Source organism: Kalmanozyma brasiliensis, assembly GCF_000497045.1.
Source record: "Kalmanozyma brasiliensis GHG001 unplaced genomic scaffold PSEUBRA_SCAF1, whole genome shotgun sequence".
Lineage (NCBI taxonomy): Eukaryota > Fungi > Basidiomycota > Ustilaginomycetes > Ustilaginales > Kalmanozyma > Kalmanozyma brasiliensis.
In genome coordinates this window covers 1,492,645-1,520,137 of record NW_015961948.1, presented here as the reverse complement: position 1 = coordinate 1,520,137, position 27,493 = coordinate 1,492,645, and the positions used below count along the sequence as shown (strand labels likewise).

General features: G+C 58.8%; 10 protein-coding genes and 1 non-coding gene across 11 annotated transcripts; 3 read left to right on the top strand and 8 right to left on the bottom strand.

Annotated features, from left to right (window-relative positions):
• Positions 1-158: 158 nt before the first annotated feature.
• PSEUBRA_000577 (Phosphoesterase domain protein) lies at positions 159-2,039 on the bottom strand (the record flags this gene model as incomplete). Its single annotated transcript, XM_016436167.1, has 1 exon — positions 159-2,039. One exon carries the CDS (start codon positions 2,037-2,039, stop codon positions 159-161), a length of 1,881 nt encoding a protein of 626 aa, XP_016295153.1.
• Positions 2,040-3,221: 1,182 nt separating this feature from the next.
• Positions 3,222-5,567, bottom strand: PSEUBRA_000576 (GRAM domain protein; the record flags this gene model as incomplete). The annotated part of the gene is made up of 1 exon (XM_016436165.1): positions 3,222-5,567. One exon carries the CDS (start codon positions 5,565-5,567, stop codon positions 3,222-3,224), a length of 2,346 nt encoding a protein of 781 aa, XP_016295152.1.
• Positions 5,568-6,882: 1,315 nt separating this feature from the next.
• PSEUBRA_000575 (Cobalamin (vitamin B12)-independent methionine synthase MetE, N-terminal) lies at positions 6,883-9,186 on the top strand (the record flags this gene model as incomplete). Its single annotated transcript, XM_016436188.1, has 1 exon — positions 6,883-9,186. One exon carries the CDS (start codon positions 6,883-6,885, stop codon positions 9,184-9,186), a length of 2,304 nt encoding a protein of 767 aa, XP_016295151.1.
• A 559-nt stretch (positions 9,187-9,745) lies between these two features.
• Positions 9,746-13,546, top strand: PSEUBRA_000574 (uncharacterized protein; the record flags this gene model as incomplete). Its single annotated transcript, XM_059464418.1, has 1 exon — positions 9,746-13,546. One exon carries the CDS (start codon positions 9,746-9,748, stop codon positions 13,544-13,546), a length of 3,801 nt encoding a protein of 1,266 aa, XP_059321000.1.
• A 30-nt stretch (positions 13,547-13,576) lies between these two features.
• Positions 13,577-15,031, bottom strand: PSEUBRA_000573 (uncharacterized protein; the record flags this gene model as incomplete). The annotated part of the gene is made up of 1 exon (XM_059464417.1): positions 13,577-15,031. One exon carries the CDS (start codon positions 15,029-15,031, stop codon positions 13,577-13,579), a length of 1,455 nt encoding a protein of 484 aa, XP_059320999.1.
• Positions 15,032-15,232: 201 nt separating this feature from the next.
• Positions 15,233-15,337, bottom strand: PSEUBRA_006428. Its single transcript has 2 exons — positions 15,302-15,337; positions 15,233-15,268 (listed from the first exon to the last, which is right to left on the bottom strand). It is a non-coding gene; the product is annotated as a tRNA-Arg (tRNA).
• A 120-nt stretch (positions 15,338-15,457) lies between these two features.
• On the bottom strand, positions 15,458-16,516 carry PSEUBRA_000572 (uncharacterized protein; the record flags this gene model as incomplete). The annotated part of the gene is made up of 1 exon (XM_059464416.1): positions 15,458-16,516. The coding sequence occupies one exon, from the start codon at positions 16,514-16,516 to the stop codon at positions 15,458-15,460; it is 1,059 nt and encodes a 352-aa protein (XP_059321066.1).
• Positions 16,517-17,465: 949 nt separating this feature from the next.
• On the top strand, positions 17,466-18,545 carry PSEUBRA_000571 (FRG1-like protein; the record flags this gene model as incomplete). The annotated part of the gene is made up of 1 exon (XM_016436181.1): positions 17,466-18,545. The coding sequence occupies one exon, from the start codon at positions 17,466-17,468 to the stop codon at positions 18,543-18,545; it is 1,080 nt and encodes a 359-aa protein (XP_016295148.1).
• Positions 18,546-18,606: 61 nt separating this feature from the next.
• PSEUBRA_000570 (Zn(2)-C6 fungal-type DNA-binding domain protein) lies at positions 18,607-21,441 on the bottom strand (the record flags this gene model as incomplete). The annotated part of the gene is made up of 1 exon (XM_059464415.1): positions 18,607-21,441. One exon carries the CDS (start codon positions 21,439-21,441, stop codon positions 18,607-18,609), a length of 2,835 nt encoding a protein of 944 aa, XP_059320998.1.
• Positions 21,442-21,788: 347 nt separating this feature from the next.
• On the bottom strand, positions 21,789-23,744 carry PSEUBRA_000569 (uncharacterized protein; the record flags this gene model as incomplete). Its single annotated transcript, XM_059464414.1, has 1 exon — positions 21,789-23,744. One exon carries the CDS (start codon positions 23,742-23,744, stop codon positions 21,789-21,791), a length of 1,956 nt encoding a protein of 651 aa, XP_059320997.1.
• A 352-nt stretch (positions 23,745-24,096) lies between these two features.
• PSEUBRA_000568 (Nucleotidyl transferase domain protein) lies at positions 24,097-27,102 on the bottom strand (the record flags this gene model as incomplete). The annotated part of the gene is made up of 1 exon (XM_059464413.1): positions 24,097-27,102. One exon carries the CDS (start codon positions 27,100-27,102, stop codon positions 24,097-24,099), a length of 3,006 nt encoding a protein of 1,001 aa, XP_059320996.1.
• Between the last annotated feature and the right edge of the window lie 391 nt (positions 27,103-27,493).

Genomic DNA, 27,493 nt, shown 5'->3' with positions numbered 1-27,493 from the left:
CACATCACTGTTCTCATGCAACACGCAGCCATTCACAGTCGCATCGCGTCCACAATCCAAACGTGTGCAAGACTCTTGGCAGATAGGAGAACTGGATGCGATCAGAGCTAGCAACAGAGCTGCAGCGATGTAAAACGTGAATGAGATGCAATGCGCTTTCACTTCTTAGCGAAACGAGATTGCGCTGGCGAGTCGGTAGCCTTTGGCGAGACTGGCGAGGCGATGTCATTGGCCAGCTTCTCCAGATGCTTGTCGTCCGCTGCGTCGGTCCCTTCGAGTGCCTCTCGGATCATGCTGACGGTCGACTCTAGCGAGCGGCGACGGTTGGAAGGACTCGACATGGTCGTTCCGAGACTGCTTGTCCTCGAGTGGCCGCGACGGTGGCCGCCCGAGATGGGCGAGCTTGGTGTTGCCGGCGATGCCGGGCTGCCAGGCGTAGTCATCTCCTCGAAGGCAGGCGACGAGACGCGGCCGTCCGCAGGCGACGCCGGCCCTGCCTCGTCGGCATCGATGAGGTCAGGAGGTAGACGCTCGTTCTCGATATCCACCTTGCGCGCATCGTCGAAGTTGACAATCGAGTCCTTGATGCCCTCTGACCCGAGCACGAGCGTGCCGTATGGCAACTTGGCCGTCTGCGACGACTTAAGCTCCGACACTCGTTCCGCCTCTTCTCGTAGCAGCGCAAAAACGCGAGACATGCGGCCGACGGCGAGGATCTTGTTCTTGATGAGGGTCCTGCGCTCGGCCGTCTCCTCCTCGCCGCCTTCGGTAGGCGAGAGGGGGATCTCGTCCTCTTCCTCCTCCTCCTCGAGCTCCTCTTTGCTGCAGACATTGAGAATGGCAATGAGCATGTCGGTGATCTTTTCGCCCACGAACGGCAGACTCCAAGTGAAGACGTCCATGAAGTTGGGAAGCCAGTAGGGATGCGGTGTACAGTTGAACTGTCGGATGTTCATGACATTGTTCTCGTACTTGAGAACAGCTGCCTTGTTGTTGTAGACGTCGAGGTAGTTGGGTGCCGAGAAGATGGTCATGACGGAAGGGAAGCCGGTCGTCTTGGTCTTGCGGTACATGCGGTATCCTGCATCTTGCGCTTCGTGCGCTCGGATGATAGACAAAAGCTGGTTGCGTTCGAGGAATTGGCAGGCGGCGGTGTAGGTGAAGAAGTAGGAGCAGCCACGGACGTGGTTGTGAATGAAGCTCTCGTTGGTCTTTTCCGAGCCAAAGTCTTCCAGCGGGTCGGCCCAGAGGATGTCGCACATGAGACCGTGTGTAGGCGGCTCGCGGAAGCGGTCGATGCTGCGAAGGTCGTCGAGGGTCTGGAGCTCCGGAGAGAGGCCACCGTGGATGCAGAGGAACTGCTTGTTCATGACAGCAGCGAGGGGAAGGGTGCAGAAAGACTCCATGCAAAGGTCGTAGATCTCCTCCGAGTACTTATGCTTGCACTCGAGCTTGAAGGTGAAGTAGTCAGTCAAGTGACGGCATTCGTGGTTGCCGCGCAGAAGGAAGAGGGTGTCTGGGTACCAGATCTTCAACGCCCACAGGTAGAGAACGCACTCGATCGAGAAGTAGCCACGGTCGACATAGTCGCCCAAGAAGAGGTATCGGGTGTCGGCAGGATTGCCACCGACCTCGAAGAGCTTCATGAGGTCGTAGTACTGGCCGTGAATGTCACCGCATACTGTAATAGGAGCATCGACTTCGAGCAAGTTGGGTTCCTGGCGCAGGATCTCGGTGGCTCTTGTGAGAATGAAGCGGGCCTGGTCGTCGGTGAGACGACCCTCGCGGTAGAAGTGGTTCTTGAGGAAAGCAATGTCGGGCTTGGAAGGGTCCTTTGCGCTGTAGAACTGCTCGTCGGTGGGCTTTTGGAAGGCGGGTGCCTGCACGTCCTTGATGACGCGCTCTTGGGTGCTGACCTGGGTTCCGTCGTCGGTGGTGTGAACGGTGAAGTCGATCTCGGGAGGAGCCGGCTTGTTGACCATCTTGTCGATGGCCTTGACCAGCCTTTGCTGCCTCTCAAACTGAGCTGGCGTCGACATTGTGTGTCAGGTGCTAGCGTGCCGCGTAGCTGGTGCACGAAGGATCAGGAAGGAGCGAAATGAACGAGAGGGACCTTGTAGAGATCAGCCTTCACGTTGTCCCTGTAAATGGCTGGTGCAGTCTGCGGGAGCAAGACGAGAGAAGCCGTGGCGTAGATGCGATCAGACGAGATGAAGATAGGACTTGGTCAGTCACGCGATCAAGGACGGCGCGAGGTGTAGAGCATATAGCTGGTGATGCTTGGTCTTCGAGCAGAAATGATGTTGACCTACCTTGTGCAACAGTGAGAGGACAGGAGACGCCCGAGCGAGTCAAGGCTTGACAGCTGATATCGACGTGCGTTGGCGAAGATCCTGACCGATGTTTGAGCTACTTGAGAGGAGCGGGCGTGGCGACGAACAAACCCGCGAACTGCGTGAACCAATTCTACGAACGTATACAGAGAACGGCGTGTCGGCTTGAACTGAAACTGAGAAGCAGATAGTTGAGCGAGCTGTACGGCGTGCCTGTAAGTTGTCGAGATGGGTGAAAGAGACTGGTGATGATGACGACGAAGAAGGAGGGCTAGCAAGGAGGCTAGTGAGAAGAATCGGAACTCGAAACCCAAGATGCACGACACCGACACCCTCCAACTCGGGGGCTTGCACAAGACTGAGCCTAGGGCCAAAGCGGCGTCTGTTCGGCCACACTAGCAAATTTGGCGCGCTGCGGTGGGCAGGCGGATCCAAATCTCGCCAAATGCACACCTCTCGTGTGGGCCAGTCAGTCAGCCAGGCGAGAAGATCAGGAGGCGCGTGCGCTAGCTTTGAAACACACACACGCAGGCAGGCAGGCAGGCTGTCAAATCGCGTCCTGTCAAGCCTCAGAAGAGCCAAATTCAATTCGAGTTTCGTGGCTTGCGCGCTGGCTCCGCAAAAGTGACACTTCCAGACTCACACGGGCCGGCGCTTCCTTGGGAATCTAGAGCCTTGTCACTCCAGTTGGCTCCAGCTTCAACACTACTGACGCTTGAGCAACTACGTCTCAACGACGATCCTGGTGCTCACTCAGTCAGTGGGCCACATACTGATCATGCTTTCAGTGAATGAGATGGTCCATGCTGAAATGCTATGCGAAATGCGAAGAGGAGAACGTTATAAACTGCGAAGATGCGGGGTCCGAGAACAAGGTCGCCGCTTGACTCATGACAAAGCTGTCGGAGCTTCAGTGGACGACGCCGCTTTGTTCTCAAAGCTGCCTTCTCCGCCATGCTCGAAAGCTTGCGCGATCAGCTGCGACACGGCACCTAGGTAGCCATCGTTCTGCTCGTTGCGGAAAAAGAAGAGCAGCGACTCGCTCAGACGCAGCACTTCCTCCTTGGTCAGCGAAGATCGTCCGTCCGAGTGCAGCTCGAAGAACCACTGAATGTTGGCCATCACGTCGTCGCCGTTGAACATGATGGCATCCAGCCCGCCCACGATGTTTTGCAGCGAGAGCGAGCCACGGTTCTCCGTGTCCCAGAATCGGAACAGCCGCGCCACCGTCTCGTGGTCGGGTACACGCCTCTCGACTCGCTCTTGGAAGCCGTTCGAGACGACATACTCGTCTCGCGCCCATGTGGCCACCTCGCCCAAGAAAAGTCGGAAGGTCTTGAGATCGATCCGCATCTCCTTGTAGTCGTTCAGTGCCTCTTCGCTGCCGTCCTTGCTCAATTCCCGTGCCATCGCCTTCTCCATGACCTCCTTCGGGTCGTTGGCCACGATGCCGGCGTTCGGATTGGCCTTGGTGTCGGTGACTGCAGCTGGCGCATTCCTCGCTCGATAGATCGACTCGACGACCTGATCATAGATGAGTCCGATCTGATCTTTTGAGAAGCGACCGGGGTTCTTGAGATTGCGGATAGCGCTGCGCTTCGCAAACAGCTCGATCTCTTGTACGATCTCTTGTCGGAAGCGTCGACGTTCGCTCGCTATCGTCTCGTCCGTAATGATGCCAAACTCGCGGAAGGCGACCACCAGCAGCTCCTGGAAGTTGGTGATCTGTCGATGACGGGGGTTGGTGCTGTTGGGATGCGCGCTGTCGCCCAGCGATCGGAAGTAGTTCTTGAACAGGTTGATGAAGCCGCCGTCGTCGGTCACCTGCAGAAGCTCTTCGCCGTTGATCTTGAGAATGGCGAGACCCACCTGGAAGAGTACCTTGGGTCCCATGGCCATGAAGCAGTCCACAATGCGGAAGGCAAAGATCATGGGCATCGAGTTGATGTACAACGACAAGAACCAAGGCAGCGAGGCCACACTCAGCTGGATGTCGGTCTTGATGAAATGCTCGTGGATCATGGGCAGGGTGCGCTGCACCAAATTCTCAAACACCTTTTGATCGAGCAGCGTGCCGGACATCGACTGCGTGTAGTAGCCCGGCAGCAGTCTCTCGCAGAGCGTGTCGAGAAGCCAGAAGCACTGCTCCTCGCTCACGTAGATCAGGAAGGCAGCCACCACAATGTTCATCGCCTGACAGTAGCCAAGCTCTGGGTTCTTCCAGCTGTACGCTACGAGAACTCGTCGAAGGGTGTCGATGCCTTCCGGGGTCTGATAGGCCGGGTATTCGGGCAGACTGCGGTTGAGGTCCTTCTCGATCTCCTCGGTGCTGGTGCTCGTGACGCCTTCGTATCGCTTGAGAATGGCCTGATATTCGCCGGCGTGCGCAAAGCGATTGTAGATGGATCCGCTGGTGAGCTCCCAGATCTCGCCGCGAAGTCGATTCGGGAGGCCGACCTGGACCAGGCGTAGGAATTGCGGATATCGGAGGAGGGTGAGGTTGCGTCCATGTGCGAGAAAGTAGTCGCGCCAGAGCTTGAGCTTGCTCTTCTCTCTCAGCTTGCGGGCATCCCCTGGGAAGCCGAACGTTGCACCGAGGCCAGCTTGGTACTTTGGTGGTTCCTTGTCGGCGGGCGCCTCGACTTCGGTGGCAGCCGAGCCGGTGTTGGAAGGGTCCTCGCTTTCCGATGCTGGAGTCAGGGACGCATCTGTGACAGCACGCTTGCCTTTGGGATCGGACAGGTCGTCCGAGATGAGAAATTCGCTGTAGCAGCCCGTGAGGAAGGGTTTGAGCAGCTTCATGTTGCCGAGTTGAGCACGGAGCTGGTCACGCAGGACCGCGCAAAAATGCTCGCAGGAGGGTCGCAGCGCATTGAGTTGGAGAATGATCTTCATGCCGTGCCATACGACGATGCTGAGGGCGAAGACGGTGCCCTTGGTGTTGAGGCGCTCCACTCGACGGACGCACCACAATGGCAGGTTCATTCGACAGCTGCGGCCGCGATCCCCCTGACTGGCGAAGCACAGAAACGACTGAGTGAGCGTGAGACGTCCAGCATACACCTGATCCTCTTGCAAGCCATCCTTGGTCGCTGCGGAAAGCGACAGGACGCACGAGGTGATCTCTGCATCGACAATGGGTGCCTCTCCAGTTGGCAGAGAGAAGGCGTGCGAAAAGAGCTGGGATCGCGTGGGTGAGCGATAGTCACGCAGCGAGTGCGCGATAGTGGACATGGTGTCCTGCTCGCCGACGATGTTCGTATGGTCCTGATGATGATGAGAGCTGCGAACCACATTTGACCGGCAACTTTATCTTTGAGCCCTCACGCAGCGGCAGCAGCATCAGCAGCTCGGCGAGCCAGGAATCAGGGTCAAAGCGCTGTCTCGCACGGACATCGGGACTCGTCTTTGAGATCAAATCGAGATCTTCATTCAATTCAAAGATGTTAGAGCTCAATATTTTTGCACCCCGAAGTTTTCGGCCTTCTTCTCTTCGGCCAGGATAGCCCTTTTATCCTGGCCGAAGAGAGGCTGAACGTGCGCAGCCTTAGCTCGCCCCACCTTTCAGTGCCTTCTCCGACCTTCTGCCGCGAGATCGATTGCTGTCCAGGCTCTGCGGCTTAGCGCGAAGACTCCGCCTCTCAATCTTAGCTTGACCTCGCTCGTCACAGACATGATCCTGTGAGCTGAACATGGTAGGAGCTCGAGACCTTGTAGCGGTGATCTGCACGGTCCGCGAAGAACAGCGTCTGAAGGAGAAGATCTCTCGAGGCTTCTAGCCAACCAGAACGAAGCTCAAGGGGATGCGCGGACCGCACTGACTCGATGCTGCCATCCTTGCACCATCACGGCTCTGGGCGGCGCAGAGTCCCCAGGGTGCGTGAGTGGCAGACGACACTCGCTCAAGGCTCCACGTCTGCAGCAGGAAAATCAGCGAGAAGATCTGTCGGCCAACGCAGGCGCAATTTTCAAATTTGAAAGCTGTCAACGCAAAAGCTCGAGAAGGAAAAAAAATCTGCCCACTTTCAATTGGGCCAAAACGTGTGGCCAAAGAAGCGCGTGCGCAGCCAACTCTTTGGAAACACCTTTCTTCTTCTTCTTCTTCGCTTGGGCCAGGTGCCGCAAAGTGGCGAGAGGCGAAAGACTTTCTTCTCAGACGCAACACCTCCCCCAACGTCTAAGCCGCTTGGCTGCCTGCCTTTTCTTCTCGTGAGACTCTCAAGCTGGCCCTAGCGCGACCCTTTCTGCCTGCCTGCCTGCCTGCCTGCTGCTGCTGCTGCGCTCCCTCGTTCTTCCGAAATCCTATTTCTTCTCCGTCGCCCTCCTCACCATCTTCCTTCCCGCCCTCTCCATCATCCATCCTTCATCCTCCCTTTCATCCCTCTCTCATACAAACACATCGCGCCACAGTCGCAAAACATCTCACCTTCTTCCTCGCTCGTAGTCACGTTCAGGAAGTCTTTTCCCCCTTCGTCTCGATCCTCTGATTTAGACGTCTTTTCTCTCTCGCATCATCATTTCCGTCCCCCGTCTCGTTCACACATTCAAAATGGCTACTTCCACCGTTCTGGGTTACCCCCGTATCGGCCCTCAGCGTGAGGTCAAGAAGGCCCTCGAGTCCTACTGGGGCGGCAAGTCCTCCCAGGAGGAGCTCCTCAAGGTCGCCAAGGAGCAGCGTCTCCAGACCTACAAGTTCATCAAGGATGCCGGCGTTGACGTTGTCCCCACCGGTACCTTCTCGCTCTACGACCACGTCCTCGATGCCTCCAACACCTTCAACCTCATCCCCGAGAACTACGCCAAGTCCGGTCTCGATGCCCTCGACACCTACTTCGCTATGGCCCGTGGCCACCAGAAGAACGGCGTCGATCTCCCTGCTACCGAGATGCAGAAGTGGTTCGACTCCAACTACCACTACCTCGTCCCCGAGCTGAGCGAGTCCACCGACTTCAAGATCAACAACACCAAGCCCATCGACGACTTCCTCGAGGCCAAGGAGGCCGGCTACAACGCCCGCCCCGTCCTCGTCGGCCCCGTCACCCTCCTCGCCCTCGGCAAGCCCGGCAAGGATGCCAAGGACGCCGAGCTCGACCCCGTCTCGCTCCTCCAGAAGCTCGCTCCCGTCTACGGTGAGATGCTCGCCAAGCTCGGCGAGGCCGGTGCCGAGTGGGTCCAGATCGACGAGCCCGTCCTCGTCCTCGACCGTGCTCAGCAGTACGCTGCCGAGTTCAAGTCGGCTTACGAGACTATCGCCAAGGCCGCCCCCTCGGTCAAGATCATGATCGCCACCTACTTCAACAAGCTCGAGTCCAACCTCGAGATTGTCAAGACCCTCCCCGTCGCTGGTCTCCACATCGACCTCGACCGTGCCCCTGAGCAGCTCGACGAGGTCCTCTCGGCCTTCGCCAGCACCCAGCACGTCGTCTCGCTCGGTCTCGTCTCCGGCCGCAACATCTGGAAGACCGACCTCAGCGCCGCCCTCAAGACCGCCCAGAAGGCCGTCGAGAAGCTTGGCGACGCTTCGCGTGTCCAGATTGCTTCCTCCTCGTCGCTCCTCCACACCCCCATCACCATCGCCAACGAGAAGAAGCTCAGCGCCGAGGTGCTCGACTGGTTCTCGTTCGCCAACGAGAAGTGCGCCGAGATCGCCACCCTTGCTGCCGCTCTTCGCGACTCCAACTCGGCCGCCGACGCCCTCGCCGCCAACGAGAAGAGCATCAAGGCCCGTCGTGACTTCGAGAAGAACTCGGACTCGGCCGTTCGTGAGCGCGTCGCTGCCATCAAGCCCGAGGACCTCGAGCGCAAGTCGCCCTTCAGCACCCGTAAGGAGGTGCAGAAGGAGCACCTCAAGCTCCCCCTCTTCCCCACCACCACCATCGGCTCCTTCCCCCAGACCAAGGAGATCCGTCAGTACCGTGCTCGTTTCAACAAGAACGACATCACCAAGGAGGAGTACGAGAAGTTCCTCGAGGACGAGATCAAGATGGTCGTCGAGAAGCAGGAGGCCCTCAACCTCGACGTCCTCGTCCACGGTGAGCCCGAGCGCAACGACATGGTCCAGTACTTCGGCGAGCTCCTCGAGGGCTTCGTCTTCACCCAGAACGCCTGGGTGCAGTCGTTCGGTTCGCGCTACGTTCGTCCCCCTGTGGTTGTCTCGGACGTCAGCCGTCCCGCTCCCATGACCGTGCGATGGTCGTCGTACGCCCAGAGCCTTACCGAGAAGCCCATGAAGGGTATGCTTACGGGTCCCGTCACCATCCTCAACTGGTCGTTCCCCCGTGCCGACATCAGCAAGGAGGTGCAGTCCAAGCAGATCGCCCTCGCTCTCCGCGACGAGGTCATCGACCTCGAGAAGGCCGGTGTTCGCGCCGTCCAGGTCGACGAGCCCGCCATTCGTGAGGGTCTGCCCCTCCGCCAGAAGGACTGGGCCGGCTACCTCCGATGGGCCGTCGACTCGTTCCGTCTCTCGACCTCGGGCTGCTCGGACGCCATGAACATCGCCTCGCACTTCTGCTACTCGGACTTCTCGCTCATCATGAAGTCGATCATCGAGCTCGACGCCGACATGATCTCGATCGAGCACTCCAAGTCCGGTGAGCACCTGCTCGGCGCCTTCAAGAAGGTCGGCTACCCCTCGCACATTGGCCCCGGTGTCTTCGACATCCACTCCCCTCGTGTCCCTAGCAAGGACGAGATGGTGGGCCGCATCAAGGCCATGGCCGAGGTGCTCGCCACCGACTCGATCTGGGTCAACCCTGACTGCGGTCTCAAGACCCGAACCTGGGAGGAGTGCACTGCCCAGCTCAAGAACATGGTTGCTGCTGCTGAGGAGTGCCGCCAGACCCTTGCTTAAACATTTCCTCTCCCCTCTTTCGAACGCTCATCTCGCCTATAGGTCCAGCATCAACTGCTCCGGACCGGGCTGAGCCTCGCTCTATTTCCCCCTGATTCCCTCTAGTCATGATTCCCGGTCTTCTCCTCTTGTTGTCATTGTCCTTCTCCATTTTCGCATCTGTTCTCTCGTATGCTGCCACTTGTATTCTTCAACATGATATCCCGCCCAAAAAGCATTCAACATGATCCTAGCAATTCCAGCATTTCAACATGGATACATTGAAAAAGAAGCTGTGGTATGTGGGAGAAGGCAGCAGTGCTACGGTGTAAGTGCAATCCATGGTCGTGCTTGAATGATTGTGACGCGTCTGTGATGTGATCTTCGAAAGTGACACTTTTTTTAAGTCACACGGGAGCATAGGCTCAAATTGTGTTGCACACGCATGTCACCCGCACAGAGCAACACGCAGGCACACACACATTCAGACTCAAGCTTGACTTTCGCATTCCTCCACGCCTATCCTTCCGACCACCACTATCTCCTACAGCAAGCTCTTCAGAGTCGCTCACGCGCAGACATGTCAGACACGGAAGATCACAACGAAACAATACAGGCTGAGCAGCCCTCGCACCAGGATGTCGACGCTGACGGCGGAGACCAGCTAGAGACGGCTTCGGCTGTCGGTGAGGTTTCCGCTGACGATGTTGTTGCAGACAGCGATCGAACATCCTCCGAGAAGGAAGGCGGAGAGATCGATGCGGATGAGGAGATCCCCGATGACCAAGGCGATCTCGATGATATGGTCAAAGAACAGCAAGATGTCGACCTCGAGCCTGCCACGAGTCTGACGCCGTCCAAAGCTTCTGCTCCTACAACCCCTTCTGCTGGAGCAACACGTGCTGCTGGCGCTACCAAAGCAGGCACTACAGCCCCAACCGCAGCTGGCAGGGTCGTCGCGGGTGCTCGGCCATCCGTCACCGGCGCGACTGCCTCAAGAACAGGCTCCACGACTACCACCGCCGGAGCTGCTCGTACTGGCGTCGCGGGCCGTCCCAGCATCGCCGGCACAACTGCTGCAGCAAGAGCAGGCACTGCCACAGCTCGTCCGGGCGTAGCTGGCCGAGCAAGCTTGGCTTCGGGTGCTGCGGCCCCTGGCACCGCAGCTGCACGCACGACCACAGCCTCCGCTCGACCCTCCGCCGCAGGCACAGCTAGCACGGCAGCTCGGCCTGCAGTTGCCGGCACAGCATCGACAACAGCAGCAAGGCGCGTATCCACCGTGCCCTCATCGCCTGCTCGCGCCACCGCGGGCGCTGCAGGCACAGCAGCGGTACGTCGCCCTGCCGGTACGGCTACAGCTGCTGCAACCGGAGCGACCACCACCGCAGCGGTGCGAAGGCCGGTCGGGGCTCCCACAGCTGCAACGCCTGCTACCACAGCCGCTCGCCGACCTCCTGTCTCTTCAGCCGCGGGCACCGTAGTCAAGAAGGCACCTGTTGCTGGCTCCACCACCTCATCCAGCGGAGCGCCCACGACAGCCACTGCTCGACGCGCATCCATCACCAGCAATGGCACGAGCGCTGCTGGCACCGCAGCCCGTCCTACATCGGCCGCACGGGCTTCCTTGGCTCCCGCAGCGAGAGCAGGCACTGTATCGACAACTGCTGCCACCGCTGCCGCCCGGAAGAGCCTTGCTCCCGTTGGAGCTGGCACCACCGCCGCCGTCAAGGATCTGCAAGTTAAGGTGGCCAAACTCGAGACCGAGCTTTCTGAGCAAAATGACCAATTGGAGCAGCTCAAGGCCGATCTCGAGACCAAGGAGGAGGAACTTCAGTCCAAGACCGTCAGTCTCTGCGCAGCCGAAGCCAGACTGGCTGAAGCAAAAGAAGCTGCTGATGCGCCAGCCCAAGAGCAAACCGCATCTTCCTCCGAACAGATCGAAGCTCTGAAATTGGAGGTAGAGCGCCTCAAGACCGAGCTCGGCTCCTCCGATGGCCAGCGCGCAGACCAAGCATCGCAACACGATGCCATACTCAGTCAGAAAGAAGAGGCCATCGTCGCTGCGCAGAGCAAAATCGAAGAGCTCGAATCAGAGTTGACGGAGGCGCGAGCGGCGCATGAGGATGCTGCCGCTGCCCGAGATGCTAGTGCCAAAGAACAGGGTGCAAGCCAGGCGGCAGCTCTCGCAGATCTTCAAGCGAAGGTCGAAGCCAGCTCCAAAGAGATCGAAGAGCATCAGAGCAGCGCCAAACGAGCTCACGACGAAGCCGAGGCTGCCCGGAAAAGCGTTGCTGACTTGGAACAACGTGTTCAGCAGCTCACAATCGATCACGAACAGAAGGTCAACGCCAGCGGCGAGCAGACTTCCAAGCAGCTCGAGGAACAGCGTCAAGCACACGAAGCTGCGGCTACAGAGGCCAGCGAGAAGGTCGCAACGTTGCAATCTCAGAATCGAGAGCTGCGAGACGAGCTCGAAGCCTTGAAGTCACAGCTATCTGATTCTCACGACGAGATCAAAAAGGCCAGCGCCGCCGGCGAGCAGGGTGCATCCAACCTTGCGGAGAAGGATGCGGAGCTGGTCGCGCTCAGAAAGAGCCATGAAGATCTGCAGAAAAAGCTGGCTGATCTCTCTGCAGTCCAGGAAAGGAACGCGGAGCTGGAAGAGCAGGCGGCGAAGCTGCCTGAGCTTGAACAGCGCAACAGCGACTTGCAGGGCGAGATTGAGTCCAACTCTTCGGCGTTCGAGACAAGACTCGCCGAGGCCGTCGCTGCTGCCGAGGTTGCGGCACATGCAAAGGCGCAGACCACGCACAAAGAGGAGCGATCTTCTGCAGAGTCGCAACACAGTCAAGCACTCGCCCAAGCCGTGGAGCAGGCTCGAACGGAAGCCGAGCAGAAGCATATAGCTATGATCGAAGACGCTGTCAACCAGGCTCGTCGCGAGCTGTCAGCCGAGCACGCAAAGGTACTCGAACGCGCGCTCGAGGCAGCCAATGCCAAGCATGCGGAGCAGAAGGCGAGCGATGTCGACGCAGCTCGACGCGACGCTGAGGAGCAGCTGCGAGCTGCCCTGCAGAAGGAGCACGAGGCAGCTCTCGAAGAGGCGCAAGCCGCTACCACCTCTCGCCACGGTGAGGAGCTCTCGACGCTCGCTGCAGCGCACGAGGCGACCCTCGCCGAAGCTCGCGACGGTCATGCGTCGGAACTCTCCTCCAGCAAAGAGGCAGCTGAGGCACGGATCAAGGAAGTGCAGCAGACCTTGGACGAGGTCAAGGCGGAGCTGGCCGCTCAGGAAGCTAAGTACGCTGCCCAGGTCGCCGAGGTCAAGGCCGAGCACGACCAAAAGGTGATGGCCGCTTTCGAAAAGGCACGGGCCGAAGCAGGCGACAATCACTCGACAGATCTTCAGGGTCTCAAGGAGCAGTCCGCCAAGACGGCCGAACAGATGCGCAAGTCGCACGCCGACGAGCTCGAAGCTGTACAGGCCGCTCACGCTGCCGCCCTGTCTGAAGCGGACGATCGCCACAGTAGCGAGCTCAAACGTGTTCAGACGGACCTCACTGCAGCACAGGCTGACCTCAAGAAGATCAAGGACACGGTTGCGCAGCTGCAACGCGAGAAGGAAGCCGGCGACTCACGCATCCAGTCGCTCGAGGCGGAGCTGGCTTCCGCTTCCGACCGAGTCAAGCAAGCCGTCTCTGACTCAGCGGCTGCCAGCTCGACCGAGACCTCTACGCTGCGAACGCAGATCGAGCAACTGGAGCAGGAGCTTGCCGACGTCCGCACCGCGCACAACCAGTCTCAGACCGCGTTCGTTGAGCAATTCGAGGCGATCTCCACCCAGCATGAAGCCGACAAAAAGGCTCTTATCGAGAAGCACATTGACGAAGTGGGCCAGCTGACTGCGCAGCACGAGCAAGCGCTGGTGCCGCTCCGCGAGCAGCACTACCAGGAGCTGGAGAAGTCCATGGAACTGGCGGACAAGCTGACGGAAGCACAACGCGCTCACGAAGCCCTTACGGCCGAGCTGGCGCTGATGACGACCAAAGCTGCCTCCGCCGCAGCTGCGCCAACCAGTGCAGCGAGCCTGCTCGAGGCGCAAGGCAAGGAGAATCAGGAGATGAGCGATCTGGAGCGTCTTCACGCTGCGCACACGGAGAAGGTCGCTCTCCTCTCCAATCAGCACCACGAGCAGCTGGAGAAGATGCTTGCTGAACGCCGGGCTGAGCGGGAAGAACTCGACACCGTCAAGCGCGACCTATCGAACGCTAAGCGCGAAGTGGCCCTCCTCGCCGGCAACGCGGAGGACGTCGAGACGCTCAAAGCAGAGATTACGCAGCTCGAGGAAAGACTCAACAAGGCCCTTTCCACGCACTGATTCCAATTCGTAAGCAATGCAAATAGATTCCTAGGCACGATGCGAATGCAGGTACAGCGATAGATGGATACGAACGACCGTCTCGACGGCGTCCTTGGCGAGTGGTTTGATGCTTGCGACATGCCGGAAAGCGCACCAGGTGCCGGCACACGTTTGGTGGTACGAAGCGATGTAGTCCGGGTCGGACTTGGTGAGGTTGTGTTCGCGCACGAGAAGGGTGTGTGTGATCTTCTTGATCGTGGTGCGGTTGGTCTTTTCGATGGTGTCCGTGTCGAGTAGGGGCTTGGTGTCCGAGAAGGGCTCGGGGGAGACGGACTCGGTCTTGACAGGAGGAATGTCGAGCGAGTCGGCGCGCTCGGCTTTCGGAACAACGATGCGTGTGGGCTGCTTGGAGAGATTGAGACGAGGCAGGTCCGAGAGGATGCGGTCCGCACGATGCTTGATCGCTTTGGTCGGTGAAAGGGCGAGATCGGAGGATTCGCTCTTGATCTGGCTGTCAAGGCTCGGACTGCCGGCGACTTTGCGATCCGAGCTGCTGGCGTGACGTTTCTCTCCCCGTCGACCTGGTGTGCGTGGTGCGACAGGTGCTTGCGAGGATGTTGATGGTCCCACCGGCGCCGCACCCGTATGGCGGTGTGTGAGAGCAGGTTTGCGCTTCGACCGAGCTTGGAGCAACGCAGATATCGAGCCTCGCGGAAGCGGGTCGTCTGGTCGCGGTACAGCGCTCGCCGGTCCTCCGAATGTCGGTAGAGACAGCCCAGCCTGCGTGAACACATCGTGCAGCGATTGAGATCCTACACTCTGCTGTCGATGGAAGCTGCGCGATCGACTCAGCTCCCTTCCTGCAATGTTGACGTCCACCCGCTTCGTCTGCACCGTCACCCTGCGACCGAGCACGAGACGTATTGGCATCGACTCCGGGGCGTGACCTGCATCATCTCGCTGCGGTAGGGGAGTCGGCTGAGCAAAGATGGCGTACTCCACCGGTGCTGCGTTGGAGAAAGCGAAAGGGTCCGATACGCTTGTCTCGTCCCCGAAGGCATGCAGCGACGGTTGGAGCGAGACCGACACGACCTGTGCGGACCTCTCGGCGCCCGCATCCTCGACAAAGTCGGCGTCAAAGCAAAAGGTGCGGTTGAAGAAGCTCCACGTTGCTCTCTCGCGTGGATCGATGTAGACACGGACCTCTCCGCTTGCGACCCAATGCGATTGCTTCTGGCTCGCTGCTCCCAAGACCGGAGCAGACCCTCGATCCGTCGTCACCGCTGAGATGTGCAGTGGCTGGTTGCGCAGCATCTCGAGCGCCAGACATAGCTCCGCCTCTGCCTCGTGGTTGTCGCCCTGAGTGTCATCGCGTCCGCCGATGCCGCCGTCGAATGGGTTGGCGTAAGAGACGATTGCAAGACCTGGTAACCGCGTGCCATCAATGAGAACCAAGTCGCTCCGCCACAGCAGCCTCGCCTTGGCATCAAGTCGCTTCGCCATCGCAGCCTGGCCTTGGCTTCACCTTGGACGTCGCCGATGGCATGTCGCTGGCTCGCCCAGTGTTGTAAGTGGATAGTCGCAAAAAGGTGATGGTGGTTGGCATGAGTAGCCCCTTAACGCGAAAACGCCAAAAGTGTTACTTTCAGCCTCGTGTCACGCGACGCCGCGCTGTGCTGCCGGGAACAAGTGCAAAAAGAAGTCAGAGTCCTACGGGGATTGAACCCGCGACCTGCAGAATGCAAATCGTGACGATTTTCTTCAGAATTTCTACCGAAGTCTGCCGCTCTACTGCTGAGCTAAAGACCCTTCGAAGCCTCGGAGAGCAAATTACAAATATAAACGCATTGCATATGACCATATTTCGCCGGCATGGTCATCAATGATGGCCTTGCTCAGGTCGCACGTCTGGTCGTTACAAATGTCATTCTAGAGCGCAACCTGGTTCAATGTGACACAAGACACCCTGACAGTCATGCTGCCTCGTGCAAAGATACTCTTCGGGCTGACGATTTCGCCTCGATCTTGAAAGACGCTGAGCAAAGATGCGCGTCGTTGTTCGATGTCATCCTCTGTGATGAGGCATTGAGGGATCGAGAACGAGAGCAATTCGAAGCTTGAGCCTGCTTCGTCGGACCAAGAGACCTTGAAGAGGGCAAGTGGTTGAGATCCAAGGCAGTTTGGTGGTGAGGCGAGGAAGGCAGGCTCGGTCGGAGCTTCCAGAAGAGCGTGGAGCGACCGGACGTCGTACTCGCTCTGCGAAGCGATGCCTAGAGAGGCTGAATCGTGGATGCAGTAGACCGCACCGTACTCTAGCAGGAAGCCAGCGAGCGCTACTCCAGCCAGCTGAGCATCGCTTGCCATCTCGGACGCCTGATTTGCAGGGGTCTGCGAGACAACCAGCACGTCGTGCCCGTTGTCTTCGAGGATCGCTTTCCGAATCGAAGCCAGGAGGCGCGAGACGTGCGAATCCGGACTCGACAAAGTCGGCGAGGCGTGCGCCGGCGTGTAGCGAGCATCGATCCACCGCACTGGATCCTTGCCGTCCTGGTCTGTGCCATCGGCATCTGACAGGGCAGCTACGTCTGTCCAAAGGCTCTTACGTCGACTCACGACGAACGTCTGCGAGGTGGGAGCGTGGAAGAGCAACCGCACCTGACCTAGGTCTTCGCCATCTGATGCGCCCGCTTGCTGACCGATTGAAGCGAGCTTCAAGCTGATTGCAGAAGCTTGCTGGATATTCAAGCCGACCGCGTCCACTAGCGCAGCCCGTCGAAGGCCTGCCGCAACGACGAGAATCTGCAGCGCCAGTTGAGCGCATCCTGACCGGGATGGTCTCGCTGTCTTGCCGCTCGACGCAGATGCAATGGCGCCTGCGATGTGCTTGGCGAGGTTGACGACCGTAGATTTGGCGAGCAGAGGATGCTCAGCCTGACGCTCGTTACTCTCGAATCCCGCCGCCTTTGCGATCGCGGCTCGCTTCGACATCTTGGGCAGCCTTCGCCCGTGAACAGGCTCTTTGGGGCCCGTCAAATAGCGACTTGTTGCTGAACATGCTGATCTTGTCAAACGCCAAATCGTGCGTCCCAACGAAGTCCGCCTGGTGAAGTTGGCCGTTGACGAGCTTTGAAGGTCGTTGCATGTGCACTCGAGGAGGGGTTCACACCTCGACAGGGTCCAGCCTCGAGAGACCCTGGCAACTGTCATTCTGTGCCACGCTCACCTCTGTCGCGCGAAAGCAACTTTTTTTGAGCTGCGAGAAGAAAAAGGATTTTGAAGCTCCTTTCGCTCAAGCAAAGCTCTTCGAGCACCCTCAACCTATGGTCTCGACCATCATCTCTTCCGCACGTCACCGCTGAACATCGACAATAGTCACCACATCTTCTGCAGCGTATCCTCAGTAGTCGACACTCTGCTCCTTGAGCTCGTCCGACATCACAGAGGAGCGGGCTCGTTGCGCTTTGATCGTCTCATCCCGCCTCTTCCACCCTTCGCACTCACGCTCCCTCTTTACTTTCTCCCCGTCCTCCCAACATACCTCGATCTCCCTACTTGAGCTCCATCTGACTTGATTTGACACCTCGCATCCTCTTCCTCCCCCGTTTCTTGATCTACTTATTGAGTCAATCGCCCTTAAAATAGAGTCCATAAGATGCTTCCTACATCTTCTGTGACGGGACAACCTGGGCCAAAGCAGCAAAAAGTCGACCTTGAGTCGACGCATCTAACCTTGTCATAACTATCTGGCCCGTCCCGATGCAAATGGACGACTCGGCTGAACGACCTGGAACATCTCTTCTTTCTGTACCATTGCAATACGAAAATGTTGAGAGCGAAAAGACTCGAGTGTGAGCGGGTTTCGGAAGTGGCAGAATGCGCACAGACGCGCGTCGTATAGGTGGAGCAACACCTCGGAGCAACACCACCACGAGCAATCATGAGCGCATCATCGTCCAGAAGCCTGCGTCTCAGCTTCAAGGGTGACAAGCCCGCGAAGCGCAAGCGGCGGCGTGACGAGGGCGACCGCGGGGAGGGATCGTCGCGAAAACGCAAGGAAGCCGACGTGTCGGATGTCGAGGATGTGGGCGGCGACGAGCAGGCGTGGGTGCTGGCCGAGACGCTGCAGGACCTCACAGGTCCCTGCTTCATCATGCACCAATCCGAGTGGACCGGCGACACGCACTGCGTAGCCGTCGAGCCAAATCGCCAGCGGATCGAGGCGGGCCTGGTCGTGCCCAGCACCGACGCGGCGTTGGTTCGAGCCAAGGAGGAACTTGCCGCGGCCAACCCGGACCCGCGCATCGCCATCATGGCGCAAGCGATGGCGGAGCATCCGGACAAGTTCCCGCCCGAACCCGGACAGCCTTCTGGTATGGCGCCCATCTCAACCCCTATCGTTGGCGATCCCACGCTCCTCCCCACCTCGGTGCACCACGTGTGGGTGGTCAACCAGATCCGCCAGCGCGGTGCCGACGAAGCGCTGTGCACGTTCAAGAGCGCCCAAGGCAGGTTTCTCGGCGCCGAGAGGTCCGGTGGCGTGCGCGCGGATCAGGAAGCTAGAGGCCCGCAGGAGTTGTGGGAAGTCGGACGTGCAAGTGGCGGCTTCTGGACCATTTACTCCACCACTCACCACGGCTATCTTGGGTTCGACAACGATGCCGAGGGCAAACGAGTCGTCCGAAGCGACCGCCACGACAACCACTTTGAAGCGAACCTAGTCATCAAGGTGCAGTGGAAGCATCGACACGCTGCACGCCATCCCGTCGACCCCAACGCCGCAGTGCGAGTCCAGACAAACGACCCGACAGCAGTCCTGCCAGGCACGCGCGATCAGACGGTGGCTCGCGAAGTCGAAACCTTCCGTTCCCGTGCCGGCTCCCAATACGTCCCCGCCAACTACGGCAGCAGCCTCTCCAAGGAGGAGCGCCGAGCACTGCGCAAAGCCGAGAAAGAAGGCAGACTCGCCGAGGAGATGCTCGACCGACGAAGTAAGCTCAAGAGCGACAAGTACGCATGATTGCACAATGTCAACAATGCACAGGGTGACTGGGTTGTTCGCTAGGCTGCAAAGAGTGTGATTAGAATTGTACATCGAGTGAGTGGACCTGCATCTTGACCAAATAGAGTGCGCGGGCGAGAGCCTGGGCATTGGCGAGCGCAGGATGCTTTTCCGCAGGATTGCCGTGATTGAGCTGCTGCTGAAGGATGGGATTGGGAGGGGTGGGAATGCCTGCTGCGCCCTCCGCAGATGAGTTCCCAACCGCGGCCGCTGCCGGTTGAGCCGACGTTGGGAACCCAGACATGAACGGCCACTGAAAGTTCAGCGGGTCTCCATCAGCACCCTTTCGTCGTTCCTCCCCAAGTCCATCGCGGAGATCTGCGTCCGACGCGGACCGCTTGATGCCGCTGCGTTCGCGAGGCACACCCGACTCGCTTGTAGCCGAGTGAAACGAGTGGCTGGTGATACGAAACACGTACAGCTGGACAAATTTCTCCGTCACCTCCAGCAGCGATTCTGCTTCTTTCGCCATCAGGAACACTTCCCGCCGTTGAACGAGGAGCAGAAGCAAACCAGCCGCGTGTCCCAGCAGCCAGTGGTAGAACTGCGGTAGGTACGAGAGCTTCTCCCCGAACTCGTCGGTCGCGAGCTTGAGCGCGAATAGCGCCGAATGCTTGGCCGTCGAGATGGTGCGCAGCTGGGCGACGGCAAGACGCGAAAAGTCGGGCGGATTGGCATTCGATGCTGCACGGAGTGCATGTTGTGTTTCGTCGAGGATGCCAAGCTCGGGGTCCAGCGGATGGGAGGCCAGGAACGTGCGAGAGAGATGGTAGAGCAGCGAGAGGTCGATCGACTCGAGCGAGCTATCGGACAGATCGGAGTGCTGCGAGGTGAGCAGACGCCATCTGTTGAGCTCCTCGAGCCATTCTCGCCATCGCTCCACCATGTGAGATGCCTCAAATCTCTTCGTGTCCTGAGGGGATCGTGACGAGGTCTGATCGGCCGCGGCGGCGCGTGCAGAGCGATGAAGATCTTGTGCTGCCAGGAGGATGGACATCATCCGTGCGTGTGCGACGAGCTGACGGTCGGAGGTGAACGACCCGATGCCTCCTGTACCGTCGCTTGGCGGGGGCGGCAACGCTGACGACTGCGACTGACTCGAGTTCGGTGTAGTCTGGACGTCGTTCGCCTTCTTCACTCCGTCGTTGGGCGCAAAAGCCTCGCCCAGCTCAGCGCTGTGACTGCTGGCATTCAGCAGCCCCTGACAGTAGTGTGCCGGCTCGCTGTCCGGGAACAAGCTCGGCTGGTCATTGATGACCGCTTGTTGCGCTTCGGTGATGTAGGACATGAGCCAGATGCGAAGCTTGCCCACCAGATCGATCTGACGGAAGGGCGGCAAGATGGTCATCCATTCACCCAGCGTCTGTGCGGACCTCACCTCGAAGTGCTCCAGATATCCGATAGCCCAATAGCGAGCCAACCGAGCGATCGACAAGGCTGTCTGACCGCCGAGCCAGCAAGCGGCGATGCAGGCACCCGTGATCTCTTCCACGCCAATGCCTAGTTCCGGATCGAGAGGCGCGTTGGGGTCGATCGGCTGATCGAGCAGCAGAGGAGATGAGAAGGCTTCGTGACGCAAGCGCTCGAACAGCTGCCGAGAATTGGGCTCGTGCATGGACGACACCATTAGGATGCAGGCTATGATGAGCGGCGTCATGTTCTCGTTCGGTGGGTACGCCGGGAAGCCGAAGCAATGAGGTTGCAGACATCGCGCAAAGAACTTGAAGAGGTGCCGCGCTTGATCCATCGATACCAGGCCCATGGAGATGACGGTGAGACGCGGGTCGCTGCGCCCGATAACGTGCGAGGGTCTGGCATAGGGCGAGCTCGAAGTGGCTCCCCTGCCCGGCGCTGGTGACTTGCTCGACTGGCTCGTGTGGCTGTATGGCTGTTGGGCAGCGTAGATGATCGAAGACGGTCGACTTTGACCTGCTTCGAGCGCAGGCACGTATCGCAAGCGTCCAGTGGATGGTGACTGGCCTGAATGCGAGACTTGGAACGGTCCCGAAGCAGACCGGACACGATGCGGGGACGAGGCGCTGAAAGCTGGGGGACCTGCCATTTGCGGATACTGCGTGGCTGGTGGAGGCAGTGACGGGGCCGGATGGGGATTGTGGAGGAGTCGGAAGGTCTGTGACGCCGAAGAAGAGCGATGATGCTTGTGAGAGTTGGCAGACGAATCCGAAGGCGAAGGCGCTGATCGAGAATGCGAGTCCCCGGGACTGAGCAGCCCCGCAGTGCCATCGAAGCCGAGGTAGGTTGTCGATGAGGGTCGAGCGTGGCCTGAGCTGCCATTGTGATGCCTGATCGGGTCCGAATGATGAGGTGGATAGTCAGACGGTGCCGAAGAAGGTTGCGATTGCGCATGCCACTGGCTTGCATTCGGCGTTCTGGTCGGAGGTAGTGGCGGTCGGTAGAGACCAGCATTATGGTACGACTTGCGCATCGAAGGTCCGGCCATAGGAGAGCTACTTGGAGGTATCATGTCGGACCGTCTGTGTTCGATCTGTTGCTGTTGCTGCTGCTGCTGTTGGACAAGCCATTCCACGCTATCGCCCAGCCGGCTGAGAACGTCGTCGGTACGTTCACGCCAGGTCTCGTCATCTGCACGAAGTCGGAACTTGCACTGCGCTTCCTGGTTGGTGTCTCTGCATCGCTTGCATGGAGGTGCTCCGTCGTGGATACACTTGACCTTGGATCGGCGACAGAGAACGCAGGCCTTTTGCGGCTTGACCTCGATGTGAGGCAGCGATCCCATCGATGTGGAGGTGGAAAGCCTGGTGGGGGAAGAAGCAGAGGCTGGAGAGGTCGACTCTGTTGGATCGGAGCGGAAGGGCTTCCCCTTGGGCGGCATGATGAGCCTGCTAGCGCCTCGCACTACCCCTTTGCAGCGAGACGTGGGAAATGATGGTGGCGCTGAGGCTGGTGGTGGTGATGGTGGTGGTCAATGAGTCAGGACGGAGGTCGAATCCGTTATGCCGACTAAATTAGACTTCCGCTCTTCCACCCGCGACAGCCGGCTTTGCTTCCGTATTCACCTTTGCTCGGCTCGCCGCGACCCACACTATAATCATAAGCGACATCTCGGGTAAAATGCAGGTTCTGTAGGAGGTGCATGCTGTAAGGTAGTGTGCAAGGGTATAATCGCAATGATGCTTCGAGGCCCATCGTGATGGTGATCGTGCCAGCTTGTTCTGTGCGTCAACTGCCGTTGGAGCGTCGAAGACGATCTAGCTCGCGCTGAGCACGCAGCGTCGCATTCTCGTCTCGCAGTCGCTCGATCTCGGCGCGGAGCACTCGAACCTCGGCCTTGAGCTCGACAACCGTCTCGGTTTGCTCTGACTCTTCCGCCTTCTTGGCCTGGCGTCGCGCGCGCTGATACTCGATGTTGCGCTGCGCTCGACGACGGGCTGCCTCGCCAGGTTCCAGCACCGCTTTCCTGCCTCTCTTCTTTGGCGCGTTCTGCTCTGCTTCAGCCTCGGCATCGGCCTCGTTCTCTGGAGGCGTGGATGAAGGTGCAGGTGCCTCCATGCGGATGGGTCTTGGTGGCGATGCGGGTGTGGGCGAGGCGGGTCTTTTGCGTGACGTTCGAACAGGTCGTCCAGATGGTGACATCAGGTGGTCCGGAACAGTAGTACGACTGCCTGGACGTGCGTCCGCGAAGCTGGGAGCGGGGGTAGACGCATCTCTTCTCGGAGACCATCGATCTTCGTTTCGAGCTGGACGACTAGAAGGAACAGACGCCACCTGAACAGAGGGAGAGGGTTGGACTTGCGATGGTCGCCTTGATGACTCAGCAGGAGGTGGCTCGAAGGACGGCCGACGTCCTCCTGTAGCTGCCGCTGAGGACGCACGCGGTGCCAAGTGTTCCATAGATCCAGCCAGTGATAAATTGCCTGGTCTGTATGGATCGGCTCGCAACACGTCTGCGGGAGTTTGAGTGCCAGAAGGGGTGCCTGAGTGAGATGCGGCAACAGCGGCAGCCGCCGCTGCAGCGCGGGATTCCTCCGAGGCCACGACATCTTGCACTGCCATCGACCAAGCCGACGGAAATGGAAAGTCCGGGTTCAGGTCTGGATTGAAGTCGGGATCGTCTTCGTCCTCCTCTTCAAATTCGAGATCGGCGAATTGCATCGGTTGGAACGCGTTGCTGTGGGGCAAATCGAAAGAGGCCGCATTGTTGACATTCCGAGGAGATCGACCCAAGGATATAGGTGCCATCATGCCTTGCTGCGGAAGGAGATAGTCAGGATGAGAGTAGGCATCCAAGGACGGAGTCGGCATTCCTTGCTGCCTGGCTTGTTGATCCTGCTGGCGCTGCTGCTGCTGCATCAATGTCTGCAGCAGCGCAGTCAAGTCTTGCTCGCCGACAGGCTGACGTGTCGGTTGCTGCTGATCCTTTCGAAGGCGAGCGATGAGCTCGTCGATCATCGGCTGCAGCTTCGTGAGCTCCGCCTTGCTGCCTGCGCCTTTGTTTGTGCTGTTGCTTCGGCTCCCGCCTGCCACAACCCTAGAAGGGGCAGAGAGGGATGCTGCTGCATTGCTGGGTGTATATGCCGGGCTGCTGTAGGGATGCGCAAAAGGAGATGGAGCAAGCTGCGATCCAGGCGTCGGTTGATTGGGCCAGGAGACAGAATCCGAGGAGCCCAAGACGTGTGTGAGCATCTGGATCATAGCACCGTAGAACTCGGTGTCGTCCGCACTTGCCGCTGGCGAACGACTATCGATCCCGCGTGGGTAAGCGGCCGGTGCTGGATGGGGCGTCAATCCTTGTGACCTTCCCTTGAACCAATTTGGATCGATGTTCTCGAGGAATCGGAGAGGCGAACCCTCGTCGTCTTCCTCTACTGCCTCTTCTTCGTCCTCATCCTCGTCGTCCTCTTCATCATCATCATCGTCGTCCTCATCGTCTTCGTCCTCGTCTTCGTCCTCGTTTCCTTCGTCTTCCTCTGATCCGTATCTCCTGTCCTCGTCGCTCTCGCCGTTGCCCTCCAGATCCTGCTGCTCTTCCTGCTCTGGCTGCTTTTGAGCTATCTGCTCCTCGACGCTAGCATCGGTGCGGCCTCCATCGTGCCTCGCCGCCTGTTCGGGCGCATCTCCATCTGCTGCTTTTGCACGGCGTGGTCGCTTTTGCCTCGCGCCATGGACGGCCGTCATGAATGCTTGAGCGAAATCATCGGGTTGTTTGAGGTGGTGGGGAGCAGCTAGGAGAGGTGTCACACACAGAAACGCCCAAATTTCCAACACGCAAGCAACACTTCACGCGGCTCAGTCGCGTGAATTTTTTGGGTATGTTACGTTTCAGAGCGATTCGCTTCTCTACAAGGTTGACTCTCAGATGGAATGGTATTGCCGTGGATGGACGTACTTGACTAAGATTGTTCATTGGGATGTGTTGACAGTGCGTGGGTGAGCGATTACAGACGTGGAACCTAGCCCTGGGTCTTTCGAGCTTGACATAAAGGTCACATATGGAACGAGACTGGGTTCAGAGGGGCTCTGCGTGCGTTTAGGACTCGGCCACACGAGCAGCCTGTTCGAGTCGCAAAGCCACCAGGTCGACATCCTCCGACTCGGAGGAGCCATCCGTCTTGCTCGAGACCGTCGGACTTAAGGCTGCTTCTTGAGCACCAAGCTGCTTCGGTGCGGCCCCATTTGTGTCCGTCTTGGCTGCTGCAGCCGTGGGTGCGGCCGATCCGGTCGGTCTCGACACGCTGAAGGTCAAGGGAACGGCCAGTGGCTCTTTGGCCGTGCTGGCATCCTGATCTTGGCGGAGCCGCCAGAGCTCGTGAACATTTGCGCTAGCATACCCGGTCACGCGACCGGCATTGATGCCATCGATCATGTCTTCCACCATGGCCGCCTCATCTTGCAGCCTGCGAGCTTCGCTGGCCTTGGCTCTTCGAGCCTGCTTTTTCTTTTCCTGTCGTAGACTCTCGGCGGCTTGTTTTGCGATCTTGCGTTCGAGGGCTGCTGCCTCTTCCGCCAGTTTCCAGGGTTCGATGCTGGAGCCTGTTGTGGCAGTATCGGCAGAACCGATCGCACTGCTGACGACGGCCTCGAGCTCTTGTCGCACAGCGTCCGAGAGGCACAGATCGAGGATCAACGGCGCATCCTTCCAACGTACCTGAGGAGCATGCCCGACGTCTCCTTGATTTTGCACGCCGAGAAGCGCAACGGCGCTCTGCATCGTGCTCTGCCACTTTTCAACCGATGCCGCCTTGATGTTTCGCGAGGTGTTGCGGTCGAAAATGAAGGGATCTTGCACCACCAGTTCCTCACCCGCCCATATGTCCTTCTGCTCCTCACGCAGGGCCGCACGAGCATCAGCGTCTCTGGAAGCGAAATGGAGGGGATCAGCAGAAGCCTCTGCATGACCCTCGTTGAGGTCGGACCCTTCGCCTTCACTTGCTGAATCGAAGAGGACATGTCCGGGATGAGAACCCGCTTTTCGTTGCAAGGGTGCTCCATTGACGACGGACACGACTTGTCTGCGCCGGTCCAGCTGTGTGTAAAAGCGGACAAAGGAGACGAGCATCCTGCCAAGCAGCCTGTCTGTCGCCGACAGCTTGTCATTGACGCAGTCTGCGGGTGCATCTGCGGCTGCGAGCTGCAAAGCTCTCGTCTTGTAGGGCTCCAGGTCCATCTCTCCTGTCGCAAAGGTGACGTTGTACTCTTGCGAAGGCGGCGCCAGTTCTTCGAGAGAGTTTGCTTTGGCGTTTTTGCCGCGCCTCGGTCGCTTGAAACGAGAATAGAGAAAAGTGGATTGGACGTCGAGACTCTTGAGCATGCTTGGACTCTGCAGATTGGGCAGAATGCCTTCCATCTGAAGCACTTGCAGTGCCATGAGGGCGATCGTGTAACTGCTGAAGGTCATGGAGCCGCGCTTTCCAGCTGGATCGTTGAGATCGCGGCGCGAGAACCAGTGCTTGAGGAAGAAGATGAGCGGACGCACAATCTGCGGCTGGAGGTTGGCGTAGGCCTGAATGAGCTGCGAGTTGTACAGCCCAAATCGCTCGTTGATGTTAATGTCGGCTGGAATGTCGTACTTTCGATGAACCATCTTGACGATGGGCACATTGGCACTGCTGATCGGCACGATGGTCTTGAACTTGTTCGAGTTGCGCAGGGCGTTGGCGATCTGATTGGTGCTATACCACTCGGGCATGCCGGCCGTATGACGGACAAAGCCGTTGGTGTCGCGACGCAGCTCCAGAGGCGTGCCGACTCCACAAGGTCGCGTAGGATCGAGCAGAACGAGATCCAAGTCGGACGTTTCCGTGAGCAGACCAGTGACGCTGGAACCAAAGGCTGCGACTTGCAGGCCTTGACCGGGCCATTTGCGAGTAATGGCACGCTGCACGTCAGCAATGACTTCGTTGCGGTGTGCCTGACTCGAAGCACCTGGTCGCGACTCGTCCCAGAAGCCTCGCAGTTGGCGCCCGATGGCTGCATACAGATCGACGGTCTCGGCAGTCGCATCTGCAGCAGAGGCGGCCGAGGCAGGCTTGAGGTCGGACAGCCATTTCCGACAAGCGTCCTGATCTGCTTCGACGCGCGCGCGTTCGCGCTGCTTCTCCTGCTGAATCGCCTTGATACCATCTTCGACTTGCTTCTGAATGGCCAGCTTCCTCTTTTCCTTGTCTTCCTCGCGCTGCCTGTTGCGACGCTCCACCTCGGCTGAGCGGTGCGCAGCATCGTCGTTTTCGAGCTGAAGTGCATCCATGCCGTCCTGCACTCGCTTTTGGATCTCGAATGTTCTGCGTGTCTTTTCTTCTTCTCGCAGTCTGTTGCGACGATCCACCTCGGCTGTGCGGTGAGCAGCATCGTCTCTTCGCTGCTGTGCTGCTGAGCTGCTGTGATGAGGTTCGGGTCCTGCCGCGAAGCCAGCATGTGGAGGCGGCAACACGGAGTGTGAAGAGGAAGCCGAGTATACTGCGTGATGAGGATGCATATACAGATTGTTGGCGTGATAGAGCTGCTGTTGCTGCGACGAGGGTTGCTGTGGGGGCTGCTGCTGATACGCTTGCGGAGACTCGTGCGGATAGGATGGTGGGAGGTACTGGGCGTTTGGAAAGCCGTTGGACGCGATTTGATTCTGAGGGGAAGGACGGTTGGAAGTAAAGCCGAGTTTGCTGATGGGATCGAGCCCAGAAATGGCCGATCCGGGCGACATCGGACTGGTGCTTTGGCCGGGTCCGTGTTGGTGAGCTGCAGAGTGATGCGCGCCGCCAAAAGAATGCGTGGGAGAGTGTGCTCCGCCTGCGTAGATACCGCTGGGAGATTGATGCCTGAAGCCAAACTGCTGCGTAGGAGAATGATGCCCGCCGCTATAAGGAGAGGTCGGGCCCGAGCCGTGGAATCCGCCAAAGTGGGCCTGGGATGCGCCAAAGTCGATCGACTGTCGGTCGTTGCTGGACGGCCCCGGAATTGGCTGTGTCTGATCGAAGTACATCGCATCAAACGACGTGTCGGCAAAGTGGGGCCATTGGGCCCCCTGTGTGGGCATCGTCATGGTCGGCGTTAAGAATCGCTGCGATAGCGTCGCGTATGTCTTCTCTTGCTACAAATTGGACTGCATGCATGCTTTCAGAGCGAGTCGCTGAATTTGCCGCGCTGTGAACCTGTATGCTTATGATAGCGAGCTATGTGGTGAAGTAGAAAGGATAGATGGAGAACAAGGGCCCTGTATGCGTATGGGTCTCGCCTTGCGTTCGACGACGCTTTCTAAGCGCACCGGCACTGTGGGCGACTTTGGCGTCAGCTGCAGCTCTCTTCCACCTCGGCCGCAGACGTTCGACGAGAACCTCTAGCAGAGCTGAAAGTGGGAATGGTGGTAGACGGAAAGGGAGAACACTGGGCTAGCGAATGAAGTGAGCAGCGCATTGACAGGTGGCGCGTGGACC